This window comes from Syngnathoides biaculeatus, chromosome 2 (genome assembly GCF_019802595.1).
Source record: "Syngnathoides biaculeatus isolate LvHL_M chromosome 2, ASM1980259v1, whole genome shotgun sequence".
In the NCBI taxonomy this organism is placed as follows: domain Eukaryota; kingdom Metazoa; phylum Chordata; class Actinopteri; order Syngnathiformes; family Syngnathidae; genus Syngnathoides; species Syngnathoides biaculeatus.
In genome coordinates, this window is record NC_084641.1 from 24902015 (window position 1) to 24928648 (window position 26634).

A 26634-nucleotide genomic window follows, 5' to 3' on the forward strand; every position below is an offset into this window, starting at 1 on the left:
TTCTGCACTTGGGACAGGACGACATTTTGGGGAACAACCTCTTTCCCTCAGTCAGACCATTGAAGATGGGTCGTGGTTGGGTCTTTCAACATGAAAATGACCCGAAGCACACAGCCAGGAAAACCAAGGAGTGGCTCCGTAAGAAGCATATCAAGGTTCTGGCGTGGCCTAGCCAGTCTCCAGATCTAAATCCAATATAAAATCTTTGGAGGGAGCTGAAACACAAAACCACAAACAGTAACGGAGGACATTCTACAGGCTACAATCACTGGTATGCGTTAGGTAGGGAGATTAAATGGTGGCGCGCAGTGGTGTATGGGTAATTCCGCGAAAAATGTGACATCAGTGAAAACAACCCATTCAAGGTACAGCGTCTCCCAAACAGGATTATCATTCAAAGTCATATATGTATTCTGATTACGGCTTGTCTCAGTACTAAGGTTCCCACTGGACCTAAAGGTTATATTGACACACTGGAAATGGTTGTAAGGACACATTATTTGTCGAAAATCATGAGTCTGAAGGAGATCTTGTACTGAAAGTAGGGTACAGTATTTGTGGCTTTGCTTGTTGTTGACAGTCACGGTCAATCAGCTTAAGCAATTCTTTACGCCAGCACAATGTTTTCCAAAATCGGTGCCACATCGCTGACCTGCACGCTCTGGAATGGAGGAAGCCAAAAACAATCCTTCAAAGTAAAGTGTGCGTGCTGTTACCTTATATTGTCACAAAGAGACAAAAGAACAAAATAGTTACTCTGCCTCTGCGAGGGGCTGAGTGCTGGCGATGCGCAGCTCCGCAGTGGGCCGCCCCTCAGGGCCACCACCCCTGCCGTCGGAGGCAGGACCGCGTGCCGAGGAGCTGGCAGGCGCAGCTGGTGTGACTGGGCGCGAGGAGACGGGCGTCCACGTCCGCCATTACCGCTCCCACGGCTCCCGTGGATCATAAATCCCCACACGTGGGCTCATTAGGCCGACTTCAGATGCCCCGGTTCACGGTCAATGGAATGCCAAACAAGTTGACATATTTTTAACAATGGATCATCTCTCGAAATAACCTTCGCCCGTTACTGTGGTTTACAGTTATTGCCAGTACCATAAAGGATTTCTTGTCTCTGTTTGACCAATTAGAGCTGCCTTAGACAGTGCAGTTGTTTACCGATGTTATAGACACAATCGTGACAAGTACTGACTATTTACCGTAACTACCTCAGCGGATTTAAAATATGTAGCCCCCATGAAATCTATTGTTAGTTTACAAAATCCTCTCCTGAGACATGGCACCCGTTGCACATGGACACCATTAGGGGGACATCCAATTTAAGTCTCCCACTGACGCGCTTGTGAAAATTACCATTACATCACAGGAGCGATTTACGTTCAAATAATGAATCTTCATACTCTTCATAATCTTCATATTCATAATCTATCAATGCGCCAATGCACATGTTTATTTTTCAATAAAAAACAATTTATTAAATTGTGATCACAACTTTCTTCTCCTTCTCAATGTGTGTGGATGGTAATGCAAATACAACCAAAAGTCCAAGGATGCTATTACATTGTAGTGCATGGGGTTGCATAAAATGCCATGCAATTACTACATGAGAACTGGGAGCTCCTTTCAAATTTAAAAGTATATATTTTTTTATTTTTTTTTTCAAAGGTTGTGTATTGCTAGCATTCATACTGGGATTAATAATACAGTATCCCTTATGGAAATCGATTGAGAAATTCCGACTTAATTTTTAGTGTCCACGTGCATTGCTTTCTATTGTTAGGGGCGTGGTCATGCATAATTATGTTATGTATCTCGTGTGTCTTGTTTTTGTTGGCCATTTTCATTTTGTGTGTAAGTTTTTGTGAGTATATGAGATTCTTGTTAGTGTATGTGCCTCTTTACCACGTCCTAGCGTTCCTGCGCCCGATAATCAAGTGTCGTTTTGTCTTGTACAGTATCATGTTTTTGCCTTGGAGTAACCTGACCTCGTTTCATGTTTTTGGACCTTGCCTTTCGCCACATGTTTCTGTGCTTTTGCCTTTTTGGACTGCTCCCGGTGTTTTGACCTCAGTCTGGTATTAAACATTCCTCGAAAACCATGTCTTCACCTCGGAGTCCTGCATTTGGGTCCTACCTCTCGTCCCTTGCTCGTGACATCTATAGAAACGTCAACCTCTCCAACATGGCTGTCACATAGACATGTCAGTTAGCGGGGTGAATATAGTGCGCCGCTGGCATCCATCCATCCAGTTTCTGAGCTGTTTATCTTCACATGGGTTGCGAGAGTGTCTATCCCAGCTAACACCCTGAACTGGTTGCCATCCAATCACAGTGCACATGGAGACAAACAGCCGTACTCACAATCACACCTAGGGGCAATTTAGAGTGTCCAATTAATGTTGCATTTTTTTAGGATGTGGGAGGAAACCGGATTGTCCTGAGAAAACCCACACACAGGGAGAACATGCAAACTCCACACAGGCATGTCCAGGATTGAACCCGGGACCTCAGAACTGTGAGGCCAATGCTTTACCAGTTGATGCACCGTGCCGCCTCCACATAATAATAATTCTGATAAATTATTGGAAAGATTCTGTTTCCCAGAATGCATTGCTCTCGTTAAATTACCGTCATTTTGACTGTGTTTCGATACACTTTTATTATTGTGCTATTTTTTACGGGTGGGGTTTGATACTTAAACTGGTGTCATTTTTTTTTTTTTAATAGTTAAATTAGTGTTGCTCTGTGTGTACTGCTGTTTCTGGTGGCAAGATGCCATGCTTACTTAGAATGGTGAGAGTGATGCAGACTATTAATCTCGTTTGTCGGCCCAGAGGGCAACAAATGTCAGCTGGTCCACGCGTCGCACATGGTCTGAAATGTCTGCCATAACGATTCCCTTTGAAACCAATTCTTAAATCCCATCCATATTCATGGAATTTTGATTATGTAGTTATGAATGAAACGTTAAAACCACAAGTGTTTTGTCATGAATGAGACAAAAGTGAAAATGATGAAATTGTGAAACATAATCCTTTGAAGTCAAATCAGACTCAGGGGCACTGCATCGAGTGCAGACCTTTACCAAGGCCAGACAAAGGATGGATTTGTTGGATTGTAGAATCATAACTGGTCAGTGGCAGTAATGCACACCGAAAGTAAAAGAGATGCCGAGGGACCCATGAATCGTGATTTTCAAATATGTTGTTTTCCGAACCAATTTACAGATACAGATGATAAAAACATGAACATTTAACCTCTGCAAAGCAGTGGGAAGGGACATAAAGAGAAACTGAGCTACAAATGCCATGTCACACTCTTTGAAAGAAATGGACGGTTTATTTTGTGAAAAGGATCTAACCAGTATAATCTCCTTGAGTCTTTTTTGGTGAATTAATGATATGTCAATTTTTGTGTACTTTTTTCCAGTAGCAGGCAGAATATAGCAGGACTGTAACAAATACGTTCTTTAAAATCCATCCATCCATCCATCCATCTATTTTCTTCCACTTATCTGAAGTTGGGCTGCAAGGGCAGTAGCTTCAGCAGGTATACCCAGACATCCTTCTCCCCGGTCACTTCATTCAGCTCTTCCGGACGATTCTGAGACGTTTCCTGGCCAGCCGAGAGACATGGACTGGGTCACCTCTGGGGTGTCTTCCCGGTGGGATGTGTAAGAAAAACTGCTGTGAAAGTGCAGAACGGTGTCCAGTAGTGGCATGGACACGGGACCAGTTTAGTGGCAGGAATGACATGAATTGGAACACGTGGAGTCAGGAGACAAGAATTAACAGGAAACCAAGGAATAACGTGGCTTACTTGAATGGGTCATGGTACCACGAGGAGAGTCTGGAACACCGGAACAGGCAGTCCTAAAGCACCACTGTCATGCCAATAAACATTCTAAAATATATATTGTAATGAAAAATACATAACATTACTCACCTCAATGTCTACACGAAAAAATAAATATGATCAGAGAGTGTGTCATCCATACACAAAGTTGCAGAAGTCTCATTCGACATCCAAGTGGTAGCCATATTGCCTGCAACGGCATCACCAGATGCCACAACTGGGACATTCGCCCTTGAAAACACGCAGTGGCACCTGCTGTGGGAGAGGAACAACAGAGATTTTCGGATTTTTCCGACATCCCTTCTGACACGGAAGCTCTTTTCGAAGAAGAGAACATCTCACAATCGAGTGAAGTGACCGGGGCAATATTAGCCTATCGTTTCGAGCCATATTTAGATGATATATGAATCACTTCTAACTAACAACAGACTCCCCAACAGTATGTAAAGTACTCAGTTGTGAGTGACGACAACGCTGTAAAGTGGCCCGGATCAGCACCACGATGAGCCACCCCAGCTCACACAAAGCCATGATCGGCGGACGCAGCACCGATGCGCACATCGACACATTTAGCACCCCTGACTTGTGGCACTGCCGAAGCCATCCGCGACGGACGAGGGGCCGCCGAAGCTGTCCGCGGTGGACGAGGGGCCGCCGAAGCCGTCAGCAGCAAATGAGACGCCAAAGCTGTCCACGGTGTCAGCGGGTACATCGACACATCTTTTGTTACGTAATGAGAGGATTACGTCTCCCCTCCCCAAACTATTTTTTTTTTTTTTTTTTTTAGTAGCTGTATAAACACCTATCCGTCATTTGGAACCCACGAAGCTCTCGTCCTTTGCACCCGTGCAATCCATTTTTCACGAAGAACCGGGTCTTTTTTAAAAGTATGAAGAGTGAACCCATCCTCCCGAGTGTTCGAACAATATCCAGCAATATAACGAGCCGGTATTTTTCCTAACACGAAGGAACAAAGAGCTACCTTCCAGCAGGTGAAACTAGTCTAAACGCATGAGCCCGCCTGAGTCCACTGCTGCTGTTAATGTCACTTCCTGCTTCTTCTCCAAAACAAATCCCTCGAGAGGATTTTCATTGCTGGAGTTACAAAAAGCCATATACATCAAAATCATGTTTTGGGTCGATTCCGGTTGCCATTTTTTCATTAATAATTAATGTACTAAAAAAAATCATGCATTTCCTGACAGCGGGGCTTTAAATGCACTGGTGGTGACGAGTCAGATTGGAAACAGGTGGTGCAAACAGAAAGGGAGGAGGAGGACACAGGAGTGCCCTCCAAGCTCCAATCACAGAACTGCAGCGCAGTTCATGACAATTCTGTGTGACAATTTGTCAAAATTATTGTCTAAACTATACTATACTATACGATACTATAATGTACTATAAACTGTCAAAATTACAACATAAAAAATAGAATACTCTACCAAGAGTTTAAAAAGAAGTGACATCATTTGTAACTCTTGTAGTTCATAATGTTTTACTTTATATATGTGAATTTTGAATTCTTCAATGTATGACCCTGTGTGTGTTCAACTGGACAACTCAGTGTTCTAAAACTACGGTATTTATCAAATATCTCCAATTTCCTTTCATTGAATAATAATATTGAATATTTTGTCCTTAGTTTATTGAACTAAAGAGTAGCAGAGGGTAGACTCAGGTCAGAAGTCAGTATCTGCGAGCAACAGTGTGGTTTTATGCCTAGAAAGAGTACCACAGATGCATTATTTGCCTTGAGGATGCTAATTGGAAAGTACAGAGAAGGTCAGAAGGAGATACATTGTGTCTTTGTAGACCTAGGGAAAACCTATGACAGAGTACCGAGAGAGGAACTGTGGTACTGCATGCTCAAGTCTGGTGTGGCGGAGAAATATGTTAGCATAGTACAGGACATGTATGAGGCCAGCAGAACAGCAGTGAGATGTGCCATAGGTGTGTCAGGAGAATTTAAGGAGGAGTGCATCAGGGATCAGCTCAGAGCCCCTTCCTGTTTGTGATAGTAATGGATAGGCTGACAGATGAGGTTAGACTAGATTCCCCTTGGACCATGATGTTCGCAGAAGATATTGTGATCTGCAGTGAAAGCAGGGAGCAGGTGGAGGAACAATTAGAAAGACGGAGGCACACACTGGAAAGGAGAGGAATGAAGATTAGACAAAGTAAAACAGAATATATGTACATGAATGAGAGGGCCCCTCCTCAAGCCATCACCTTATCGTGGTGGAGGGTTTTGTGTGTCTCTGATCTTAAGAGGTAAGTTGTCTGGGGCTTCATGCCACTGGTAGGGTCACCCATAGCAAAAATGTCCTAGGTGAGGGACCAGACAAAGTACGACTATATGTATGTGAATGGTAGGGGTGGAGGGGGAAGTGTGAGGCTACAGGGAGAAGAGATAGCGAAGGTGGACGACTTCAAATACTTGGGGTCAACAATACGGAGCAATGGAGAGTGTGGTCAGGAAGTGAAAAAACGGGTCCAAGCAGGTTGGAACAGCTGCCGGAAGGTGTTTTTTGTTCTATGTGACAGAAGAGTCTCCGCGAGGATGAAGGGCAAAGTTTATAAAACAGTGGTGAGGCCGGCCATGATGTACGGATTAGAGACTGTGGCACTGAAGAAACAACAGGAAGCAGAACTGGAGGTACTGGAAATGAAGATGTTGAGGTTCTCGCTCGGAGTGAACAGGTTGGATAGGATTAGAAATGAGCTCATTAGCGGGACAGCCAAAGTTGGATGTTTTGGAGACAAGGTGAGAGGGAGCAGATTTTGATGGTTTGCACATGTCCAGAGGCGAGAGAGTGAGTATATTGGTAGATGTACTGCTGAGGATGGAGCTGCTAGGCAAAAGAGCGAGAGGAAGACCAAAGAAAAGGTTGATGAATGTTGTGAGGGAGGACATGAGGACAGTGGGTGTTAGAGAGGAAGATGCACGAGATAGGCTTAGATGGAAAAAGATGGGACGCTGTGGCGACTCCTAAAGGGACAAGCCGAAAGGAAATGAAGAAGAAGAAGTTGAGTGAACAAACACTGGAAAAAATGTATTAAAGGTCCCACAGTTTACCTTTTTAAACCTTCGTCGAGTAACTCTCTAATATAGACTTAGTATAAAAGTATCAGATCCATTTCCAACACCTTAGTTTTGTCATAAGAGTATCCAGAAAATCAGAATCAAAATCAGATTTGTTTGGCCTTTTCTGACAGTGACTTCTGTTTGACCGAGTTTTGTATCCGCTTTGTCCATATTAAGCCCAGACCGGCTCCTTTCCTCCGATTGGTTGCCTCAATTTAGAAAAACTACTAGTGAGACCAAACGTGTTTGTGATGTTGACAGCGCTGGCTCAGGAGAGGAGAGATCTTCCTGAACAATGTTGATAAGATTGAGAAATATGACTGACCCTATTTCAGACCTCTTGTCAGAAAATCGTTACTCGGGAAATGCGTGGACAATTATACTTCATATTTCGCATGTTTATTGAGTCATCATGGAGAAAATATCACATCCTGGAGAAGGTTGCCTCGGTCAAATAACCTTTGGGAATTGGAGACGGCACAAGAATCTCTCAATGGATCATCAGGACTTTTCAATTTGAAGCAGTACGTGATGTTTATTCTGTTCCTGTGTCTGTTAACGTTGCCGAACAATGTTGTTCTTCACCAAAAAAAAAAAAAAAAACGTGCCGCGCAAGGCAAGATGTCAAAACAACTCTTGCAGCCCAGCAGAGGCGAGTCCTGACAGATGGCGGGCTCATGTTGACGTTGCGTGTATGCGCGTGATAGATAGCTACTCTGCGAATAACTGCAGAGCCTAATATGATTTGGACGTAAGAATGGAATCTAAATTTGATTTTCGACCGTTCTAGGGGCCCCAGAGCTTCTCTCCTTCATCTCTGTCCCTCGCCTGCTCTAATGTGGTTGGCTGCAGCTGTTTTCTCAGTGGTGTGGTCTCATTGACCCGCGAGGGAACATTATCACTTCCACTTGAAGCTTTTAGATTCTCCCACCATTTTTTTTTTTCTTTTTGAAACACTAGAACACTCATCCTACCTGCTGGTGCCAACCAAAGTGTGCTTCCTATCAAAGCTCAGCCCGTATTGTATCCGCTGGAAAGTTTGAGGTCTGTCGCCCCGTGCAGTTTTGTGTTACTCTTGACTGTTTGAACCCACTTTTATTCCTCATGAGAACTCGCTCCCCCTCAAAGGTGCAGTTGCTCCCTGAGAGGATTAGACGAGGAGTTCATCGCGGGGCCATTGGGCAATCTGCATAATAGCCCCCCTCGGTGGAAGAAAAAAAAAAAAAATCAACATTGATGTAAGACAATAAAACCAATAAAGTCTGCCCGTGTGGTTGTTGTTCTTTGGAGTAAAGGCATTAAATTTAGGGGACTTGGGACATTTTCTATCGGCGATATCTAATGTCGGCCACATCTTGGTCCTGAGGCCGTCCAGCCGTCCACTGGAGCTGCCATTAGATGAATATTCAGTCAGACTTGGGCCGTTCCCAGTTCTTTCCTCCCCCGCATCCTCGGGCCATCCGAGAGGAGATGAGAATCACAAGATGAGAATGTGGGACAAAAAATGTAAACGTGACCACAGTATTTTTGCAATATCAACGATTCACTGCACACATCTCTGATTCTTCCCCCATCACGATCCTACTATTGCAAATGTGAAATATATTCCTGTATATATGATTTTATTATTATAATTATAAGCTTTGTACAGGCCCGCAGTTATTCAGTAACATTGTAGAGATCATCTTTTTTCCACATGGTTCCGTTAAAGAAAAGGGATGCAGTGCGGACAACACAGCTTTTCCGTGTAGAATTTGTCGGTTCTCTCTGTCATGGTTCCCGATGATTTCCTCCGATAGTCCCAAAACGTGGTTGATGGCTTGACTGAACACTAGATGGTCCAATGTGTGAGTTGATATCTGTCCCTATGCTATACGTCAGTTGCTTTGCTGTGAAATAACGGGATGGCCTCTGAAGAAAAAAACTCTATGATGGTTTTCATGTCTCTTTTTAAACAGAGCTTGTGCTTTTGTGTTTTCACTACTCAACGAAACCACAGCTTAATGTACCTTGCAATGATGCTCATGATGAGTATGCGGAACGAGAACAAGTAACAGAATAACGAATGGGAGGTATATATGTATATCCATTTTCTGAACCGCTTATCCTCACGAGGGTCGCAGGAGTGCTGGAGCTTACCCCAGCTATAATCAGGCAGGAGGCGGAATACACCCTGAACTGGTTGCCAAGCAATCGCAGAGCACATGAAGTCAGACAACCAAGTCACACTCACAATCAGACCCAGGAGCAATCTAGAGTGTCCAATTAATGCTGCATGTTTTTGGGATGTGGGAAGAAACCGGAGTGCCTGAAGAAAATCCACACATGCACGGGCAGAACATGCAAACTCCACACTGGTGGAGCCGGAATTTGAACCAACGTCCTCAGAACTGTGAGGCCAACAGTAACCAGTTGCTCCACCAGGGCACCCTGTAGTGTTAAAAATAATAGTAGTCCAATGTGACTGACCAGATCAATCCACATTTTTAGTACTTTTTTTTATTGCTACCTGTCAAACAAATTGCCAATAGGTGCAGTAGATTCTCAGAAAACCAACAATTCACGATATACACACTCTTCAGGTTGTGTATTTGGGCAATTTGTTCGAAGGGGTGTGTTAAAAAAATAGATAAATAAATCTTAAAATGGAGAGCAAAATCAGAGATTCATGGCGGGGAAATGTAAGACAACCATTAAAATGGATGGCAGAATAACCAGAACGGCAAAGGCTCAGCCAATGATCAGCTCCAGGATGATCAGAGACAGTCTGGAGTGACCTGTAAGTACTGTGACAGTGAGAAGACATCTGTGTGAAGATAATCTATGTACCAGAATCCCCCATAAAGTCCCCTGGTGGGAAAAAAAAGGCATGTGCAGAAGAGGCTATAATTTGGCAAAGAACACATCAACTGGCCGAAAGGGAAATGGAGAAATATTTTGTGGACTGATGAGAGTAAAATTGTTCTTTTGGGGATTTGAGATGACCCCCAAACTCTAAATTCCAGCCATATTATACAGTGAAGACAGTGAAGCGTGGTAGTGGAACCATCATGATATGGGCCTGTTTCTCCTACTATGGTGTTGGGCCTATTTATTGCATATCAGCGATCATGGATCGGTTTCCATATGCCAAAATACTTCAAGAGGTCATGTTCCCTTGTGCTCAAGAATTGACTCTATTCCACACGGATCTGAAACACTTGGAAAAAAAAAAAGAAAATCCAATCATTCAAGCGTTTATTAGTTTAGTGATTCAAAGGATTGGTAAATCCTAGAAACAAAAACCCATCCATCTATTTCCTTAGCCGCCTATCCTCATAAGGGTCACGGGAGTACTGGAGCCTATCCCAGCTGTCGTCGGGTACACCCTGAACTGGTTGCCAGCCATTCGCAGGGCACATGGAGACAGACAACAGCCGCACTCACAATCACACCTAAAGGCGATTAAAATCTCCAATTGTAAGATAAGAACATTCTCATTTAATTTGTTTAACCATCAGATTCAGAATCACACCTCGGGGCAATTTAAAATGTCGAATTTTAAGATACAAACATTTGTATTGAATTTGTAACACTATTAAAATCAACTCAATATTTTTGTTTGACCCAAAACATTTCTTTGACATTTAGGCTTGCATTTAGATTTAACATTAACATTCACACTTAACTTTAGATTTAACATCTCAGTGTAACATTTAATGGTTGGATTTACTACTTCATTAATTAACATAATATTCATTCATTATGTTCTAAATGTGCATTAATGTTACTCCAAATTCAATTTTAAACATTGTTTGATGCTGAATACGACAATCCCATGGTTATTGTCAGCATGAGATGCTTTACAAACAGCAGCCCTCGTTCTCCTTGTGAGATTAGTCAGATGTGAAATGGGAGTTTGGACCCTGCGTTGAGAGGTTCTTGAGACCACCGAGACCCCAGCAGCTTCTAATACTTGAAGCCTTTTAAGAGCTCTTCGCATTTGCCTGGCAGAAACGTTGCTTAACACGCTTTTATATGACCGAGCCCACGCATTTGGTCTCTGAGTGACACTAAAATTATTATACATAAACATTAATCTTCATGTTTCCCAGCCAACAGAACAGTCCTTTTTTTTCCCACCCATAATTATTGTGACTTGCTGAAAAATGTGAATAAACTGCTCAAGTAATTTCCACTTTAGTCTTCATCAATACTTCTACAACTACTGCCAGTAATAATATTTTGTTTGCAATACAACAATATGGAATATTGGTGTGGCTTAAAATGCAAGAATGCAGTGTTGATGTTGAATTGAGTGGGTGGGAATCAAACACCAGCTGGGCACGGACAGTACTTGGACTTACGAAGCTGCGTCACAACAACAGCAATTTGAAATCCATCCATTTTGCAAGCTTTATGCAAATGACAAAGCACATAAATTTAAACCTTAAACCATCCAACCATTTTCTTCACTGCTTATCCTCACGAGGGTCGCAGGGAGTGCTGGAGCCTATCCCAGCTGTCAACGGGCAGGAGGCGGGATACACCCTGAACCGGTTGCCAGCCAATCGCAGGGCACATAGAGACAAACAGACGCGCTCACAATCACACCTAGGGGCAATTCATGTTGTATGTTTTTGGAATGCGGGAAGAAACCGGAGTGCCCGGTGGAAACCCACGCAGGCACAGGGAGAACATGCAAACTCCACACAGGCGGGTCCGGGAAAAACCCAGGACCTCAGAACAGTGAGGCCAATGCTTCACCAGTTGCGCCACCGTGCCTCCAATTTAAACCATGTCCCAGATTTTTTTTTTTTTTAACCTATGTTATACATAAAATTAGGGGGCGGGTGGAACAGATTTTGATGGAAGGGGACCTTTAGATAGGCTCAGCTGGGAACCAAATCACCAAACATGTTCCGTGATTGAAACAAATCTATAAAACATCCTTAGAAAAAGAAAAAAAAACCTGTTAATTAAATTAAAATCCCATCTTCCAGTTTTATAGTTTACTGTGAAACAAGTGCAGTGCTAAACTAGCGCCATATTAAGAGATTTGGTGTCAATAAAACTGCATTGAAGTGAAATGTGCAGTGTTATTAAAGCCGGTATTTACAGATTGCATTTGATCTTTGATGTAGTTATTGGAGAGAAAAAAAAAAAGAACTAAAGTCGACGTGGCTGAGTTTGTCGAATGGGTATCTTTTAGCTGTAAAAATAAGCAAGCGACAAAAGACTTGCACCTCTAATCTCCTCCAGCTCTGCGTCTCTCCGACAATCTGCCGGCGGATTTAAAGTTTGCTGATATGCGGGACACACCTGGTGAGGCTGAAGGAAACAACCTCATCCACATGCAGCGGTCGCACCCCCAAGGATGCGCCCGCCTTCTCTTTCTGCATGAATGACTGCACCTCAACAGACTTGGCTGTCAAACTCCTGAAGTTTGCAGACGACGCAACAGTCACCGGCCTCGTCAAAGACTGTGACGAGTCCGCCTATGGACTCGAAGTGGGGCGGTTGCCGCTCTGGCGCGGCCAGCACAACCTGGAGCTCATCGTGCGCACGATTGTGTAGATTATTTTGGATTTTAGGAAATACACACTCACAATGTTTGTATTTTTTTTTTTTACAGCAAAGTTTCCAGAATCGTCAATCAATACGATTGCAGTATATAGTCGTCATTGGGGCCTAACTTGTATAGTTTCACATCTTCAATTATTATTTCCTTGAACAAGAGCCAATTGCTCCTTCAGTCATGCGTGAGATTATTCAATCTCTATAGCAGAAGCATGCATGGCTCCATTAGCAGCGTGCGTCATAACGCGACCGTGAACTGGATTCATCTGATGTGACCTGTTCAGCCCACCCTGGGTTTTTGCCGGCTGGAGGGCAAGAGAACGTTTTCTGATCATCTCACTTTTCGATTAAAAAAGCATTTGATTTTTTTGTGAAACGTCAAAAGGCAGCAACGACTGGAACATGATTGCTGGCTTGAAACTACATTCAGCATGAAATACTTAAAGCGACTCTCCCCCAGCTATCTATCTATCTATCTATCTTGTTCTCTCTCTCTCTATCCATCCATCCACTCAACCCATCTATCTATCTATCTATCTATCTATCTATCTATCTATCTATCTATCTATCTATCTATCTATCTATCTATCTATCTATCTATCTATCTATCTATCTATCTATCTATCTATCTATCTATCTATCTTCTATCTATCTATCCATCCACTCAACCCATCTATCTATCTATCTATCTATCTATCTATCTATCTATCTATCTATCTATCTATCTATCTATCTATCTATCTATCTATCTATCTATCTATCTATCTATCTATCTATTCTTTGCACATCCCCAAAACATGCATTAATAACCCATTCATGGGCAGCGTCCCATTTTTGGGACATCATGATTTTCACGCATTATATCCTCCATTTTTTTTTCCCTTGAAAATTATATCCTTTAATGAGCAAGGTCCTATTTTTGGGATAATCTACTTAAGAAAACCCAAGTACCTTGTAGCGGGCAGCATCCCATTTTTGGGACATGATTATAAATTAGCAAAGTTATCGTATAACTTAACCATAAAGGAAAAAGAAATGTTATTGTCTGGATTGTGGCCTGTTAGGAGACTTTTATCTCAATAAGGCGAAAAATTGCCACCCTGCCCATGAATGGGTTAATAGCACACTCTAAATTGCCCCGAGGTATGATTGTGAGTGCGGCTGTCGGTCTCTATGTGCCTTGCGATTGGCTGGCACACACACGCACACACACACACACACACACACATATATATATATATATATATATATATATATATATATATACCCATCCATCCATTTTCTTAGCCGCTTATCCTTACAAGGGTCACGGGAAGTGCTGGAGCCTATCCCAGCTGTCAACAGGCAGGAGGCGGGGTACAGCCTGAACTGGTTGCCAGCCAATCGCAGGGCACATAGAGACAAAGGGGCCAATTCAGAGTGTCCAAATTAATGTTTGTTTCTTCAATGCATGTTTTTGGGATGTGGGAGGAAACCGGTGTGCCCGGAGAAAACCCACGCAGGCACGGAGAGAACATGCATACTCCACACAGACGGGGATTGAAGCCGGGACCTCAGCACTGTGAAGGCAACGCTTGCTTTCCAGCCGAGCCACCGGGAATTGTAATAATAAGCTATTTCAATGTCTTAACAGTAAATTGGTTGGTCAGGATATTGGTCAGGATATTGACGCACGAGAGCTGGCAAATTCTTCACAATCCCAGTAGGAAAACCGCCCGATCAGACTCAATTGTCGGAGGAACTGCATTGATTGTGTTGATCATACTGGATGATGCTTGCTCACAAAAAACAATCTGGAAACATCTGCACATTAAATCAATGATAACGGAGGCGTGCCAGCATTTGTGATTCTGACTACTCTTGTCTCTAAATTGCTGTCATTTCAGAAACATGCAATTTGTTGTATGGAAAGGAGATGAACTTTCACTCACCTTTAATTTAGCTGGTTCCATGATGTTTGTTCTGAGAGATGAAACAAGACATTAATTTTGCCCTTGGTTAAGGATCACATGACGCAAAAACAGTAACTGCAGTCGTAACCGTGCACACATTTTCTGTTGTTGTATCTCTTAGAACACTGCAAACTAGCTCACCGTGCTACGTTCGTAATCTTGAAGCATTGTGTCAAACCCGTTGTAAACCAAGGACCCATGTAATGTTTTTTTTGTGTGTTTGTCACCTGATTCTCCTAAGACCTCGCCCTCCTTTTCTGCTCAGCAATGGTAGAGCCCTCTGCCAGCAGGTCACGGCATCCATTTCACCACTGTCCAGAAACACAATCTGCAGCCTTTTTTCATTTTTATCCATCCATCCATCCATCCATCCATCCATCCATCCATCCATCCATTTTCTTCACACTTATCCTCACAAGGGTTGCAAGAGTGCTGGAGCCTATCCCAGCTGTCAATGAGTAGGAGGCGGGGTACACCCTCAACTGGTTGCCAGCCAATCACAGGGCACATAGAGACAAACAGCTGTCACAATCACGCCATGCGAATTCCACACAGGCGGGGCCGGGATCGAACCCTGGACCTCAGAACTGTGAGGCCAACACTTGACAGCTGATCCACCGTGTCATCCCTTTTTATACAGCTCATTTTTTCACGTTACCTGGTAAATTGTTCTTTAGAGAGTCAAATAGGTGCAATACTGGTCCACGTTTCTGCCTCATAATTGTTAAATTCACTGTTGAAATTTCAGCTTGTCTTCCTACAGTGAAGAAAATAAGTATTTGAACACCCTGCTATATTGCAAGTTCTCCCACTAAGAAATCATGGAGAAGTCTGAAGTTTTCATCGTAGGTGCATGTACGCAGTGAGAGAGAGATCATCTAAAAAATAAAAATCCTGCGATGAAAATTTCAGACCCCTCTTTGATTTCTCAGTGGGAGAACTTGCAATATAACAGGGTGTTCAAATATGTATTTTCTTCACTGTCTGTGGAGCGTAACATGTCTTGTGCGCTTTGGTGGGTTTTCTCCAGGTGCTCCTCTCCTATCCCCAAACATGATTGTCATTTTAATTTGCTCGCCATGTGGGAATGGCTGCTCCGGCTCACCCATGGCCCTGATGATGATGAGAGCAATAGAAAATGGCTAGACGACTTTGGCGGATAACTGTTCCTTGTATAAATTATTATTACATTTTTTTCCCCCAGTTCCGTGTGAATGGGGATCTTTCCGACAACGTGCTCATATGCACGGTCACAGCGACATACGAAGTCACACGTGAGTGGTGGATGGCGGAAAGACGAGACACGAAGCAGCATTCTTACAAGGAGGGAATTTGTTTTTATTTATAACACACCGTGTTGAAAATGATTCTCCAGCTCAGCATCTATTTTACAATGTCGACCCGCAAGGCTGCGCATGTATACTGTACGGTATTTGGAAACCAAGATTGCAGTGGCACTATAAACACACGCTTAAAACAACATCTTTTTTTTTTTGTCCGTTTTCTTAATTTTTTTTTTTTTACAAAATGGGTACAAACACCAATACAAAATGCTTTGTGCTGTTGACAATTTACAAAAACTTTTTTTGTTGTTGTTGTTTTCTTACACGTTAGACACCTGTGCGATTCTCAAACTGTGTAGATATGGTCTGCCATAATTCCGTTTAGGTCGCAACCTCGATCATGCGGGTTGCGTTTTCATGTCGTATAGTTACTGTTATCGGACTCAGTTGGCCATAATAAAAAATACATGCAAAAAAATCTCCAGTCATACAGTATACTTGGTCTGTTTGGCGAGCAAATACGATATTTACACGTGGACTTGAGCAGGAGATTTGTCAAGAAACAACATCCTTTACCGTGGTGGCGAGAACACCCGCGCTAACAGGTCAACGTGGGACTGTGGTCACAAATTGTCCACAGGTGAGTTCTTCCGCCATTTGTCGTCCCACTGGCTCAAAATGAACAGTTGCAGTTTTTGCATGCGCCTTATCGGGGAAACGTTGACATGTGTGTATGTGTGCGGACTGCTGTCGTGTTTGTCCCTTCGCTAGATGCGGATCTCTGCTCAGAGATCCTGAACATGTCAAAGAACGTCTTCTGCGTGGGAGAAAGAGAGCTGTTGGGGCTTTGCAGTAGAGTTGGAACAACGCCGTAATAGCAATCACATATGTACAGTAAGGCTTAAGAGGAGTGTGCGCGTGTGGGTGTCAGCGTGTACATTTTTGTGTCAGTGCGTGTCGGCTGGACTGTACAAGTCGGTTTGGGACGACCGAGGCTTCGCTCTTGGTTCTGGAGAAGCTCGAGTGGAACGGCGACAAAGCACGGCTGGGCGAGCGCGCTCAAAACCGATCAGTCTCTCGTCGCCATGGCTTTTTAGTGGTGAAATCTACCTCACCAATTTGTTCGTCTCACTTGCGGGGGTGGTGAAAGAGTCACATGTGATTCATGTTGACAAATGTATATATATAAAAAAAAAAAAAACGCTTCTGCACATTTATGCGTCTGACACCAATCACAGATAGCGGAGAGTAACAGCTGTGTTTATTCTGTGAGGATATTTGGGAGCAACGGGCGAGATAAGAGCTAATCCGGTGGCAAGCGTCCCTCCTTGCCGCTACTCTGATTGCACTCTAAGCTGACATTGCTGTCAAGTTCTGCACTGCAAAGAATTGCCTGAACGGCGCAATGCGTACCTGTTTGCCTCTGAATCGGGAGATTCTGACCCTGTTCACCTCATTGATTATATGATGACTTCCTTTTCAGTTTTCATGGATATATGCACCGGCAGGAACATTGTTTATTTTACGTCTCTCGTCACAAATAGGTAAACAAACTACTAATTCAGTGTTAATTTTCATGCAATTGAGCATTGCTCAAGGAGATTAAACTTTTAAGTTTTCCCCCAGGAATTCACCAATTCACAGTAAATCCAATCTTTCTGGTTGAAGCGAGCCACCACAGAGGAATGTTGTCCACCCAGTCTTTTCTGGATCGTTTTGTGTTTTTGAATAATTTAAGCACTGCATTTTAAATGTTTTATTGCAGTTCGCCATTGGCGTGGCGTAAAATACGATGACACAGGCCCACAAGCGCGGGGCTGTTGTTTGATTAAGTCGCACCAAAACTTCTTCTGTTAGAAAATGTCTGTTCAAGAGCCCGTTACAACAAGGCAACTTTGATACAACTTCATAAACTCTTGCTCGCTCTAACTTCTTTACAGGAACTGTTGAACTTGCAGCCAACAATTTCAGGGGAGCGTTTCAGTTGAGTCTTGAAGTGCGCCTGAAGTGAAACCGATTTGAGGGGCTGAGAAATCCCTGGCTGAGGCTCACGATGCTCAATCTCAGTCAGCACCAACATTTTTATATTTAGAAGAAGAAACAACAGTGAATCAATCAAAATATGAAGAATCCGGCAAGGAAATGAACAAGGGATTGAATGTATTGAATTCTATCCCCCCCCCATATTTACCAGAAATAAACTGACATGCAAAATCTTTGGGTGTGTGGGTAAACATGCAAACGTTCCGACCTAAATGGCAACGCATCCTTCATCGACCCTCGTAAGACTCGACACGTGACTGAACCGAGTCACGTCTTCAAGCGCGAACAAAGCAAGCGAAAAAAAAACACAGCTGCTTGTGAAGCCACAAGAAAACAAACAAAAAAAAACCTTCTCCACGACTGTCCTGTCTTGGATTGCTGTAATTTCTCCAATCACATTGAAGTTGGGTGTCACCTGAGGACACGCTTGTAGGTCTAAACGTTTGTGGATTTGTTCTATGTAGGCCAGCGTACTGTGCGGCTACGGAACCCGCCCTCGTTCGCCCGTCGAGCAGCACTGGCACCTCGCCCGGCTGCCGCGGCCCTGAAGGACAATGGGAACGTCTGAGTTAAAGGGTCAGGAAAATGGAAACTAATCCTGAGTTCGAGGGAGTCTGTTAAAATATGCACCACTAAAGGCACTTTTTTCTTTTTTTTTTTTTTTTTTAACAACAGTGCTTCTCTTCTAAGTAATTCAAGTTCAAGAAAAAATAAACCATGGGCCTCCACACAGGAGGGACTGTCATATCTGGGTTTTTATTCTTTTTTTGTTGTTGTTGTCCTCCCCTCCCCAAGACAAAGATGCTCAAACCTAAAGCTTCTGCAGGGAGGCAGGCAGGGGCTGACAGCGAGAGGAAAGTGAAAACCTTCAGGAATAAGAAATGACTCTTGTTGTGGAGGGGAAAAAAAAAAAAATCATCAAACTAAAAGAGCTACAGAGGGGGGGGGGAAAAAGGCACAAAATAATCTGACAGAAACGACTAACGTCAAAACTGGGTTTGAGTCTTCACTCGAAAAAACATGATAACCAAGCAATTCAAAGCTTCTTTTGCAGTCCAACGTGCAACGGCGCCAGACTTCAGGAGTTTGGTAGGTTGATTGGTCGATCGGTCAGTGTGAACTGCGTTGTTTTCAGGAACGGGGCCTGGTGTTGACGGGGAAAGAGGGTGGCAGGCCAGCTGACAGGACGAGGGGGGCGTGAGTGCGGGCGTGTGCTCGTGCGCGATTTAATCCTCCACCCCCCCTCCGTACATGTCGGCAAGCTTCTTGAAACGGGGCCCCCAGTCGTTGAGGTAGTCGTAGTCCTGCTCCCCCGTACTGGAGGAGTTGAGAGAGCTGACCGACCCTGTGGTGGAGCCGCTGCCCTCATAGTCAAACACCAGCAGAGAGTCATAAGGGGGCGCCGTTGGGTCATTGTCAGCCGCTCGTAGGCCCTGAACACAAGAGAGAAGAAGAAAGCTCACGTTGTGGCTCAACGGGGACATCCATCCATGATCCAAGCCGCTTATCCTCACAAGGGTCACGTGAAAGCTAGAGCCTATCCCAGCTGGCTTCAGACAAAAGGCAGACTACAACTGGTCGCCAGTCAGTCGCAGGGCGGCTATCGACACCATCATTGAGCAGGAATCGAGCCCACGCTGCTCGCACCAAAGGCAGGCGTGTTTATCACTACACCAATCAGTGAGTTGAGGACATTTTATGGAAAAGTTGGGTTTCTGGAGTGCCTGCCAATCCACTGTGGTTAGGCCAATAATAGCAGATCACTGATAAATGGAGGCGGCATGGTGACTGGTAAAGCATTGGCCTCACAGTTCTGAGGTCCAGGGTTCAATGCCGGCCCCGCCTGTGTTGAGTTTTCACGTTCTCCTCGTGCCTGCGTGGGTTTTTCTCCGGGTACTCCGGTTTCCTCCCACATCCCCAAAACATGCAAAACATTAATTGGACACTCTAAATTGCCACAAGGTGTGATTGAGAGTGCGGCTGTTTGTCTTCCATGTGCCCTGCGATTGGCTGGCAACCAGTTCAGGGGTTACCCCGCCTCCTGGCTGATGATAACTGGGATTGGTTCTAGCACATCTGCGACCCTTGTGAGGATAAGCGGCTAAGAAAATGGATGGATGGATGATCAATGGACATCAGTCAAACTGTAAGTGATATTTATTACAGTGCTTGATCATCACCCCAAAATAAACAAAAATATTACGACGTGATTTGTAGTAGTATATAAAAATGTCTATTGTGCCATATAACCTTGTACTGTTCAAGTTATCTTGTCGTTTGGGGGCCCTATTCGGTTTACTCTGTTGCTACATCGATGAGGCATCTGAGCATTTAACCCGAGTTTAGTTTTCACTGTAGGATCGAAAAACAAAAATGGGCCTTGTGCGCGAATCTCACATTTAACACCCCACCGCCGAGCGCGACGTCGGCACTCCGAGCGATTGGCAATCGTGGCGGGGGAGAGTGAACTGGTCAAAAGTGTGATTGCATTTCCCAAAGGTTAATTTTGACATTTAAAGCGCAGTGAATCATTTCAGTGGTTTCAAAGCTGAGACGCAAGCAAGCTAACCGATATTTTGCAAAAATACATGATGTTCAAGAGGAGTAATGCAGCATTTTTGACTGCCTCTAACCAGTAGAGCTAAGCGCAAAACAAACTATCGCGGCCTCATCTTCCAGAAGTTGTTCACACATTTTCTTTCATGCACTAAATTATGGCTTATAGAAGGTTTAACAATACACAGTAATAGTGATCGTTCAAGACATTTCTTTTTTTGGAAGTCATTGTTTTTATTTTCTATTTTGCATGAATGCTGTTTCAGTTGCAAAACAAGTTAATTTATTAAAACAATAAAGCAGTGTTACTTAATAATAATCCATCCATCCATCTATTATCTACTGCATTTCCCATTTTTTTTCCCCTAATAATTTAAGTGTTAAAAAATGCACTCATAAGAATACCATTAAAGTACATGACCATTAAAATTTTAACAGCAGGACTACTCTTAGTCCTGCCGTTAAAATTTTAACAATCCCCAGACCTTGTCTTTGGAAAGATGTGTTGATTTCGTTCATGGCAATTATTGCATATGTTTACACAGTAATTATTTTATAATCATTTTTTGCTGCAGAAAAAAAAGCGTATTTTCAGTTACGTTTTCACAAAGCGAAGACAAGAGGCAGCTCCCGCCCATTGCTAGGTTAAGTGCGTCATTTTCGGCGCACCAGAGCATGGAGCATGGAAATGTCTCCGGTCGATATGAAATATTAAATATAACATACAGCGCAAGCTCGGAAACCGATATGACAGATATTGGATAAAAGGGACCGTCGGAACTGAACAATGTGTCTAAAAATAGATTGCATTTCTCACTTAAGTGCCGTTGACAAAGTCTGTCAGTTCCAGAAATGGCCGCTTTCAACGCCATCCATGTTGGATTTTGCACTGCTCATGAATTCACCTTCTAATGTCTTCATTCAAAGAATTTTTAAAAGATTCCATCTCATGTATTTAGCTGTAATTTTATCTGTTGTATGTTTTTAAAACATTATTTCTTAAAATCAAGTTCAGTCACTTGTATTAACTGGTAATGTGATATGTGATTTGATTATTTAACTTTGTAGGCGTTTTGTTTACTTAATGTTGTTGTTTCATATATCTGCCTATCAATGTTCCCTCTAAATTTTGACGTGTCCGAGCAAGCACACTAAGGCCGTCAAGCGCTCCTTTTGACCACTGTGAGCAACATCAGACGTACGCACTGTGGTCAATCAGTGTCATCCATTGAAGTTACGTGGCTCATTCAAAGGTTCAGATTACATTCCGATCAGAACATTTTTAAGAACAATTTTCCGTTTTTGAAAACTTACACTGTAGATGTCAACAAAGAACAAAACACATTACAATACAAATACATACCAAGCCAACTATTAACTCTAAATTTGAAATGTCGCTTCCAACTTTGTTTCATTTTTTTTTTTTAACCCACAATGATATCCCCGTCTGTTTTTCTTGGTGTAAAACTGAATTATTGCTCGCAGAATATCTTTCGCAATGCATGTTGAAAGCTTAATGATGCTCCCAAACAGTTTTAAGATTAATTTTATGTTGCCTCCTATACTTAAAATACAGAATTAGCTTTTTGGGCAATGTATCGTTGGTGCTTTCATCCTCAATCAGGCTGTGCCAAGATGGAATTTTAAAATTATACACCATCTCATCCTGCACCTTCTACTTTGGCTTCAGACCAAACCTTTTTTTTACTCAAAAAAGAGAAAATCTCGTCCAGTTTCACCACTTTTTCTTAAATTATTCACATATCCCGGTGTTTGTAATTATGAGTGTACCCCTTTAAAATGGAGGGGGCGGTGTCCGGTAAACGAATGTAGAGTGTGTGGCTTTAAAAAAAAAAAGATGTCAGCCTGTCGTTCACTGCGCTGGATTTGTTTTCCTCTGTGCTGATAGTGTGCGACAAGTGCGCAAATGCGCAGTTGCGCAGCTTATAGGGAACATTGTTGCCATTATGTATGTGATATTGGCCAATATATCATAAGGTAAATGTTTTCAGAAGCCAATATCAGTATGAGCATCACCCCCCCAAAATTTCAGTTGGGCTGTAATTAAGTCACTTCTGAATTGTTTTGAATTGTGCAAAAGAAAAGAAAAGTCGAGTAAAGGGGAGCGCAAACAGTGTTGTGTCCCTTGAGTTAACCGTGGGTTGGTTTGGTGCCTTGGTCAGGGACACCTCGGCAGTCATCAGGAAGTGAATGATTTAAAAAAAACCTTTAACCTTGCCGTTCCAATGGAAAAGTCTTTACAAATGAGTTACTTCCACCCCAAAAAATGACCAAGCAGATCCCACATCCTTAAAAATGAATAGAATCTTTGTCATGACATAGAATGAACCTTTCCGACCTGTCAATCCCTTGTAAAATAATAGCCAATCAGATAGCTGCATTGTCTTAACACCTGGCTTGACCCGCCCCTCTTGTCGTCATGTCCCACTAGCAATGCTGGTTATCGGTCATGTGCGCTTGGAAAAGTTAATGTTACGAACAAAACGGTCCTCAGATGCACTTGGGTAGCGTGCAATTCTGATGAAAGATATCCGGCTAGGTTACAAGGGGCCCGCTTGATTGATTTTCCAAAGCCTAAAACACAGTTGACGAAGTGTCTCTGATGGATTAAGGCTCGTGGAAGAGCGAACGTACAACAAAATGTGGACAATATCAACAAACACAAGGCTGTATGTGCAAAGGTAAGTGAGGGAGAAGTATCTTCTCTGAGTTTGAGTGAATTATTATCAGTGCTTTGTACATTGCAGGAGAACAACTTTCACTTTGTTAGCGTATCACTGACCTGCTGAATGAAGTATGTCATGTGTCGAGTTAGTGATACGTAAATGCAATGTCATGCAAGAGAAATGTCTATTTGCCTATTCGTATCACATCAGCCATCTGACTGGGTTCGATTACGAGCCAAGTCAAATTTTTTCATCTGGTGACTACGGTTCTGAGTTCATCACCATTGTTTACATGTAGAAAATCTAACCCAACTCACTTATAAAGACTACAATGATATTACTCATGATCTTTCCAAGTAAAAAGTACTTTTCGATTCCAGTATTTTATCCTGTTGGATTTCAAAATGAATTTTGTGAGGCGGCAAACTTTTTCGCATCGATCGCCAACGTTTCGGTGTAACTCTAACATTGCGTCCTGCTATGTCCAAAAGCTTAATTCTGTGTACATATCCTTGCCTGAAATAGTTGAGACCTCTCTGTAGAACTCTTTTGGACGAGTCTGACGCATTAGGCAAAAATAGGTACCCCAATATTATCTGGAATATGCGATAGAGAATCCAGTTCAATCCCATTATGTTCAGTCGCCATTTTGGAAGATTGTAGGGCATGGCAACTGTAGCTAAGGGGGGCGGAGCTGAAGATCGCCAAAGGTCCATTAAAGATGTCTAGTAATGTGATGTCGAAAGCATCAACTAAATTGAGACATCTTACAAATTTCGTGTATTTTTAGTTGTAGTACTCAGAAACGTTGTGGATAAATGGCACAAACATCTTGATTAAGTTCCCGTTGGTTTAGATGTTGAAGCTGCTTCCTGAATTATCCATAAAAGTTTGTGTTTTCAGACCGTGCCGAAATGGCACTGAGGGCCACTGACGAGAATGTTGGGCAGGTGGCAGAAACTGAATCCACTTCACGAAGAGCCAATGGATGGAACTCCAAACTGTCTCCGTCCCCCTGGAACCCAGTGGGTGGCAGGAATGCTGCGTGTTTGTTTTGTTGTGTTGTGTTTTACCAGACTGCTGGAACAAGATCAGGCATGTGTGTGTTTGTTTGTGCGCGTGCATGTGAATGAGAGACAAGGTTGGATGGATCAAAGCTGAACAGCTGCCAACACTTCTCGAGTGTGAACATGCTGTCACGAGTCTGTCAATCAGCATTTTCTCACATCAGAGTGCCGAGATTCAAGTTGTGTGAGTGTGTGTGGGGGGCGTTTATGTGTAAAAAAACGTAAAACTGGCGTGATGAGGAAAACTGTAAACTCTAAAAGAGAAAAAAAATGATTCCTTCTGTGGTCATACTAAGGAGCACGGACTGAACGCGGCAGAAGTCGTGTCAAGATCGATGGCAAGACGAAGGGCAGCGTGCTGAAGGGGAAACAATCTAATAACGGAACAGCTTTTGTGCGTAGAGGTCATTCGGATTCAGGTTGTGCGCGTGTGTGTTCACCTCATGGATGAAGTCGCCGATATCGCCCGGGTGAGGCACAACAGGCCTGATGGGGTACTGGGACTCCGGGATGATGGGCCGTTCGTCCACCCTGCGGACGCCGGGGGGCTTGCTGATGATGTGCTCCAAAGACTCGGGCTGTTGCAGCTGGCTCAGGTCATAGTCCTACACATCGACAGAGGGGGGACAGAGGTAATCAGGGTAACAGGAGGTCAGTTTCGAACGTGTGCGATCGTGTCTTCTCTCGGGATCTCACCTGGTCCTCTTCTCCCCCTCCCTCCTCGTCGTATTTCAGTATGTTGTCCCTGACATCGTCCTCGGGGTCGATGAGCAGCTGTTTGGTGTGCTTCTCCTTCTCTCTGCGCTTCATCCACATCACAAACAGCAAGACCATACCTGCAAACGCACAATTGCACAAAATAGTTGCATAACTCCATCAATTTGTGATTACTGTCCATCCACCATCATGTGACCTCATGAGAATCACGAGAACTCGAAAACACACATGCCACAAATTCAGTTTATTTTGTGGAAGATCTTAGAAAATTACAAAAACAATGAACACAAGAGCCCTATCTATGGATTGATGTATTGAGTCAATAAAAGGGTCATTTTTATAAATCGAGACAAAATCTTGAAGTTCAATTATCTTTTAGGGTTTTAATTATTCAGATTTCAGTATTTCATATCGAAACAATCCACTACATGCGGAACATCACGGGACCAACACCAAACATGGGCTATCTGACTTCTTTTGTGTTCTATGCAAACGAGTTTTTTTTCTGGTGAGTTTTACAAAGGGTTCATGTATGTATTTATTTGCACAAATACGAAATGACACATGTAAACATGACCAAAGCCGAAACATTATGTATTGTCATCTTTGGTGGCTCCGCAGTGACAGCTCGTGTTTAAAAGCGAACATTATAGATCTTTTAACTCCCTACGGGTGATTTGAAATGGTCCCTTTTCCAATTCATCTGAGCAAGCAGGAAGTCAGAATGTCCATGTGAGTTTTGTGGAAATATGATGTTTCAACTTGCTCCTCATTCTTAAAGAAGAACATAAATAGGAGATGAACTAACATAATTGTCTTAATCCTCTTTCTGAGCTGGAGAATTTACATTGTGTGTGTCTCTGTGTACATATAGTGTATATATATATATATATATAAATGATTTTATTAGTATTGTATGACCTTTACATGTTGTATTGTTCCATAGTTCTTAGTCAGCACAGTGTTTGTTCTTGATTGGCACCCCTGATGGGATGATGTTTTGACTGCTTTTCCTCTTTGTTTTTCATCCTCTCCATGCACCCAATCCCAGAGGTAACTTTGAGAGCAGCTCAACAAAGCTAATTGTGTGAGACTGTTGTGGGAATGAGAGGGTTGCATTTCTTTTCTTTTTTTTTCCTGTTCTTCTCTGTCTCGCTGACATATTTTTTGCTTGTGCTTCAGTAAGGGGTAACAACGCTCGACAATTTGACCTTTTCCTCTCTTTGCAAAGAGGTCTCTCTTTATTGTAATGACAACCCACAAACACAAGATTGCTTCCGTCTTTATTCTGTCAGAAAAATAGTTGCCAAAAATGTGGGCATCAGAAATGGGATTCCAGGATTGATTGCCTGAACAGTGACTGATCATCCGTGATGAACGCACAAGTTCTGCCCTTATTCAAACGTTAGAACAGGGGACTGCCTGGCTGCCCTCCCGGATCCGCCATCACCTCGGGATTCCAAACATGCCAGAACAAAGAATTACGGTAAAGAATTCATCCATCCATTTTCTTTGCTGCGCATCCTCACAAGGGAGTGCCGGAGCCTATCCCAGCTGTCAATGGGCAGGAGGCGGGGTGCAACCTGAACTGGTTGCCAGCCAATCACAGGGCACATGGAGACTTCACACGTAGGGGCAATTCAGAGTGTCCAATTAATGTTGGATGTTTTTGGGATGTGGGAGGAAACCGGAGTACCCGGAGAAAAACCCACGCAGGCACGGGGAGAACATGCAAACTCCGCACGGGCGGGGGAGTGCTCAAACCCAGGTCCTCAGAACTGTGAGGCCAATGCTTTACCAGCAGAGACACCGTGCCACCCTAAAAAATTC

The 26634-nt window shown here is 43.2% G+C and overlaps 1 protein-coding gene and 1 long non-coding RNA gene across 8 annotated transcripts in view; both read right to left on the reverse strand.

Annotated features, from left to right (window-relative positions):
- Positions 1-3379: 3379 nt before the first annotated feature.
- LOC133496049 (uncharacterized) lies at positions 3380-5012 on the reverse strand. The gene is made up of 4 exons (XR_009793708.1): positions 4838-5012; positions 3998-4110; positions 3820-3903; positions 3380-3686 (listed from the first exon to the last, which is right to left on the reverse strand). It is a non-coding gene; the product is annotated as an uncharacterized LOC133496049 (long non-coding RNA).
- Positions 5013-18514: 13502 nt separating this feature from the next.
- Positions 18515-26634, reverse strand: part of LOC133512855 (cadherin-4-like) — a 374466-nt gene continuing 366346 nt past the window's right edge. For all 7 annotated transcript variants that reach the window (XM_061842843.1, XM_061842868.1, XM_061842853.1 and 4 more), the window contains 3 exons: positions 24784-24923; positions 24528-24692; positions 18515-19210 (listed from right to left, as the gene is read on the reverse strand). In XM_061842843.1, coding sequence (XP_061698827.1) covers positions 19004-19210; positions 24528-24692; positions 24784-24923 — 512 coding nt within the window. In that variant the 3' untranslated portion in view covers positions 18515-19003. The remainder of the gene's footprint in view (positions 19211-24527; positions 24693-24783; positions 24924-26634) is intronic.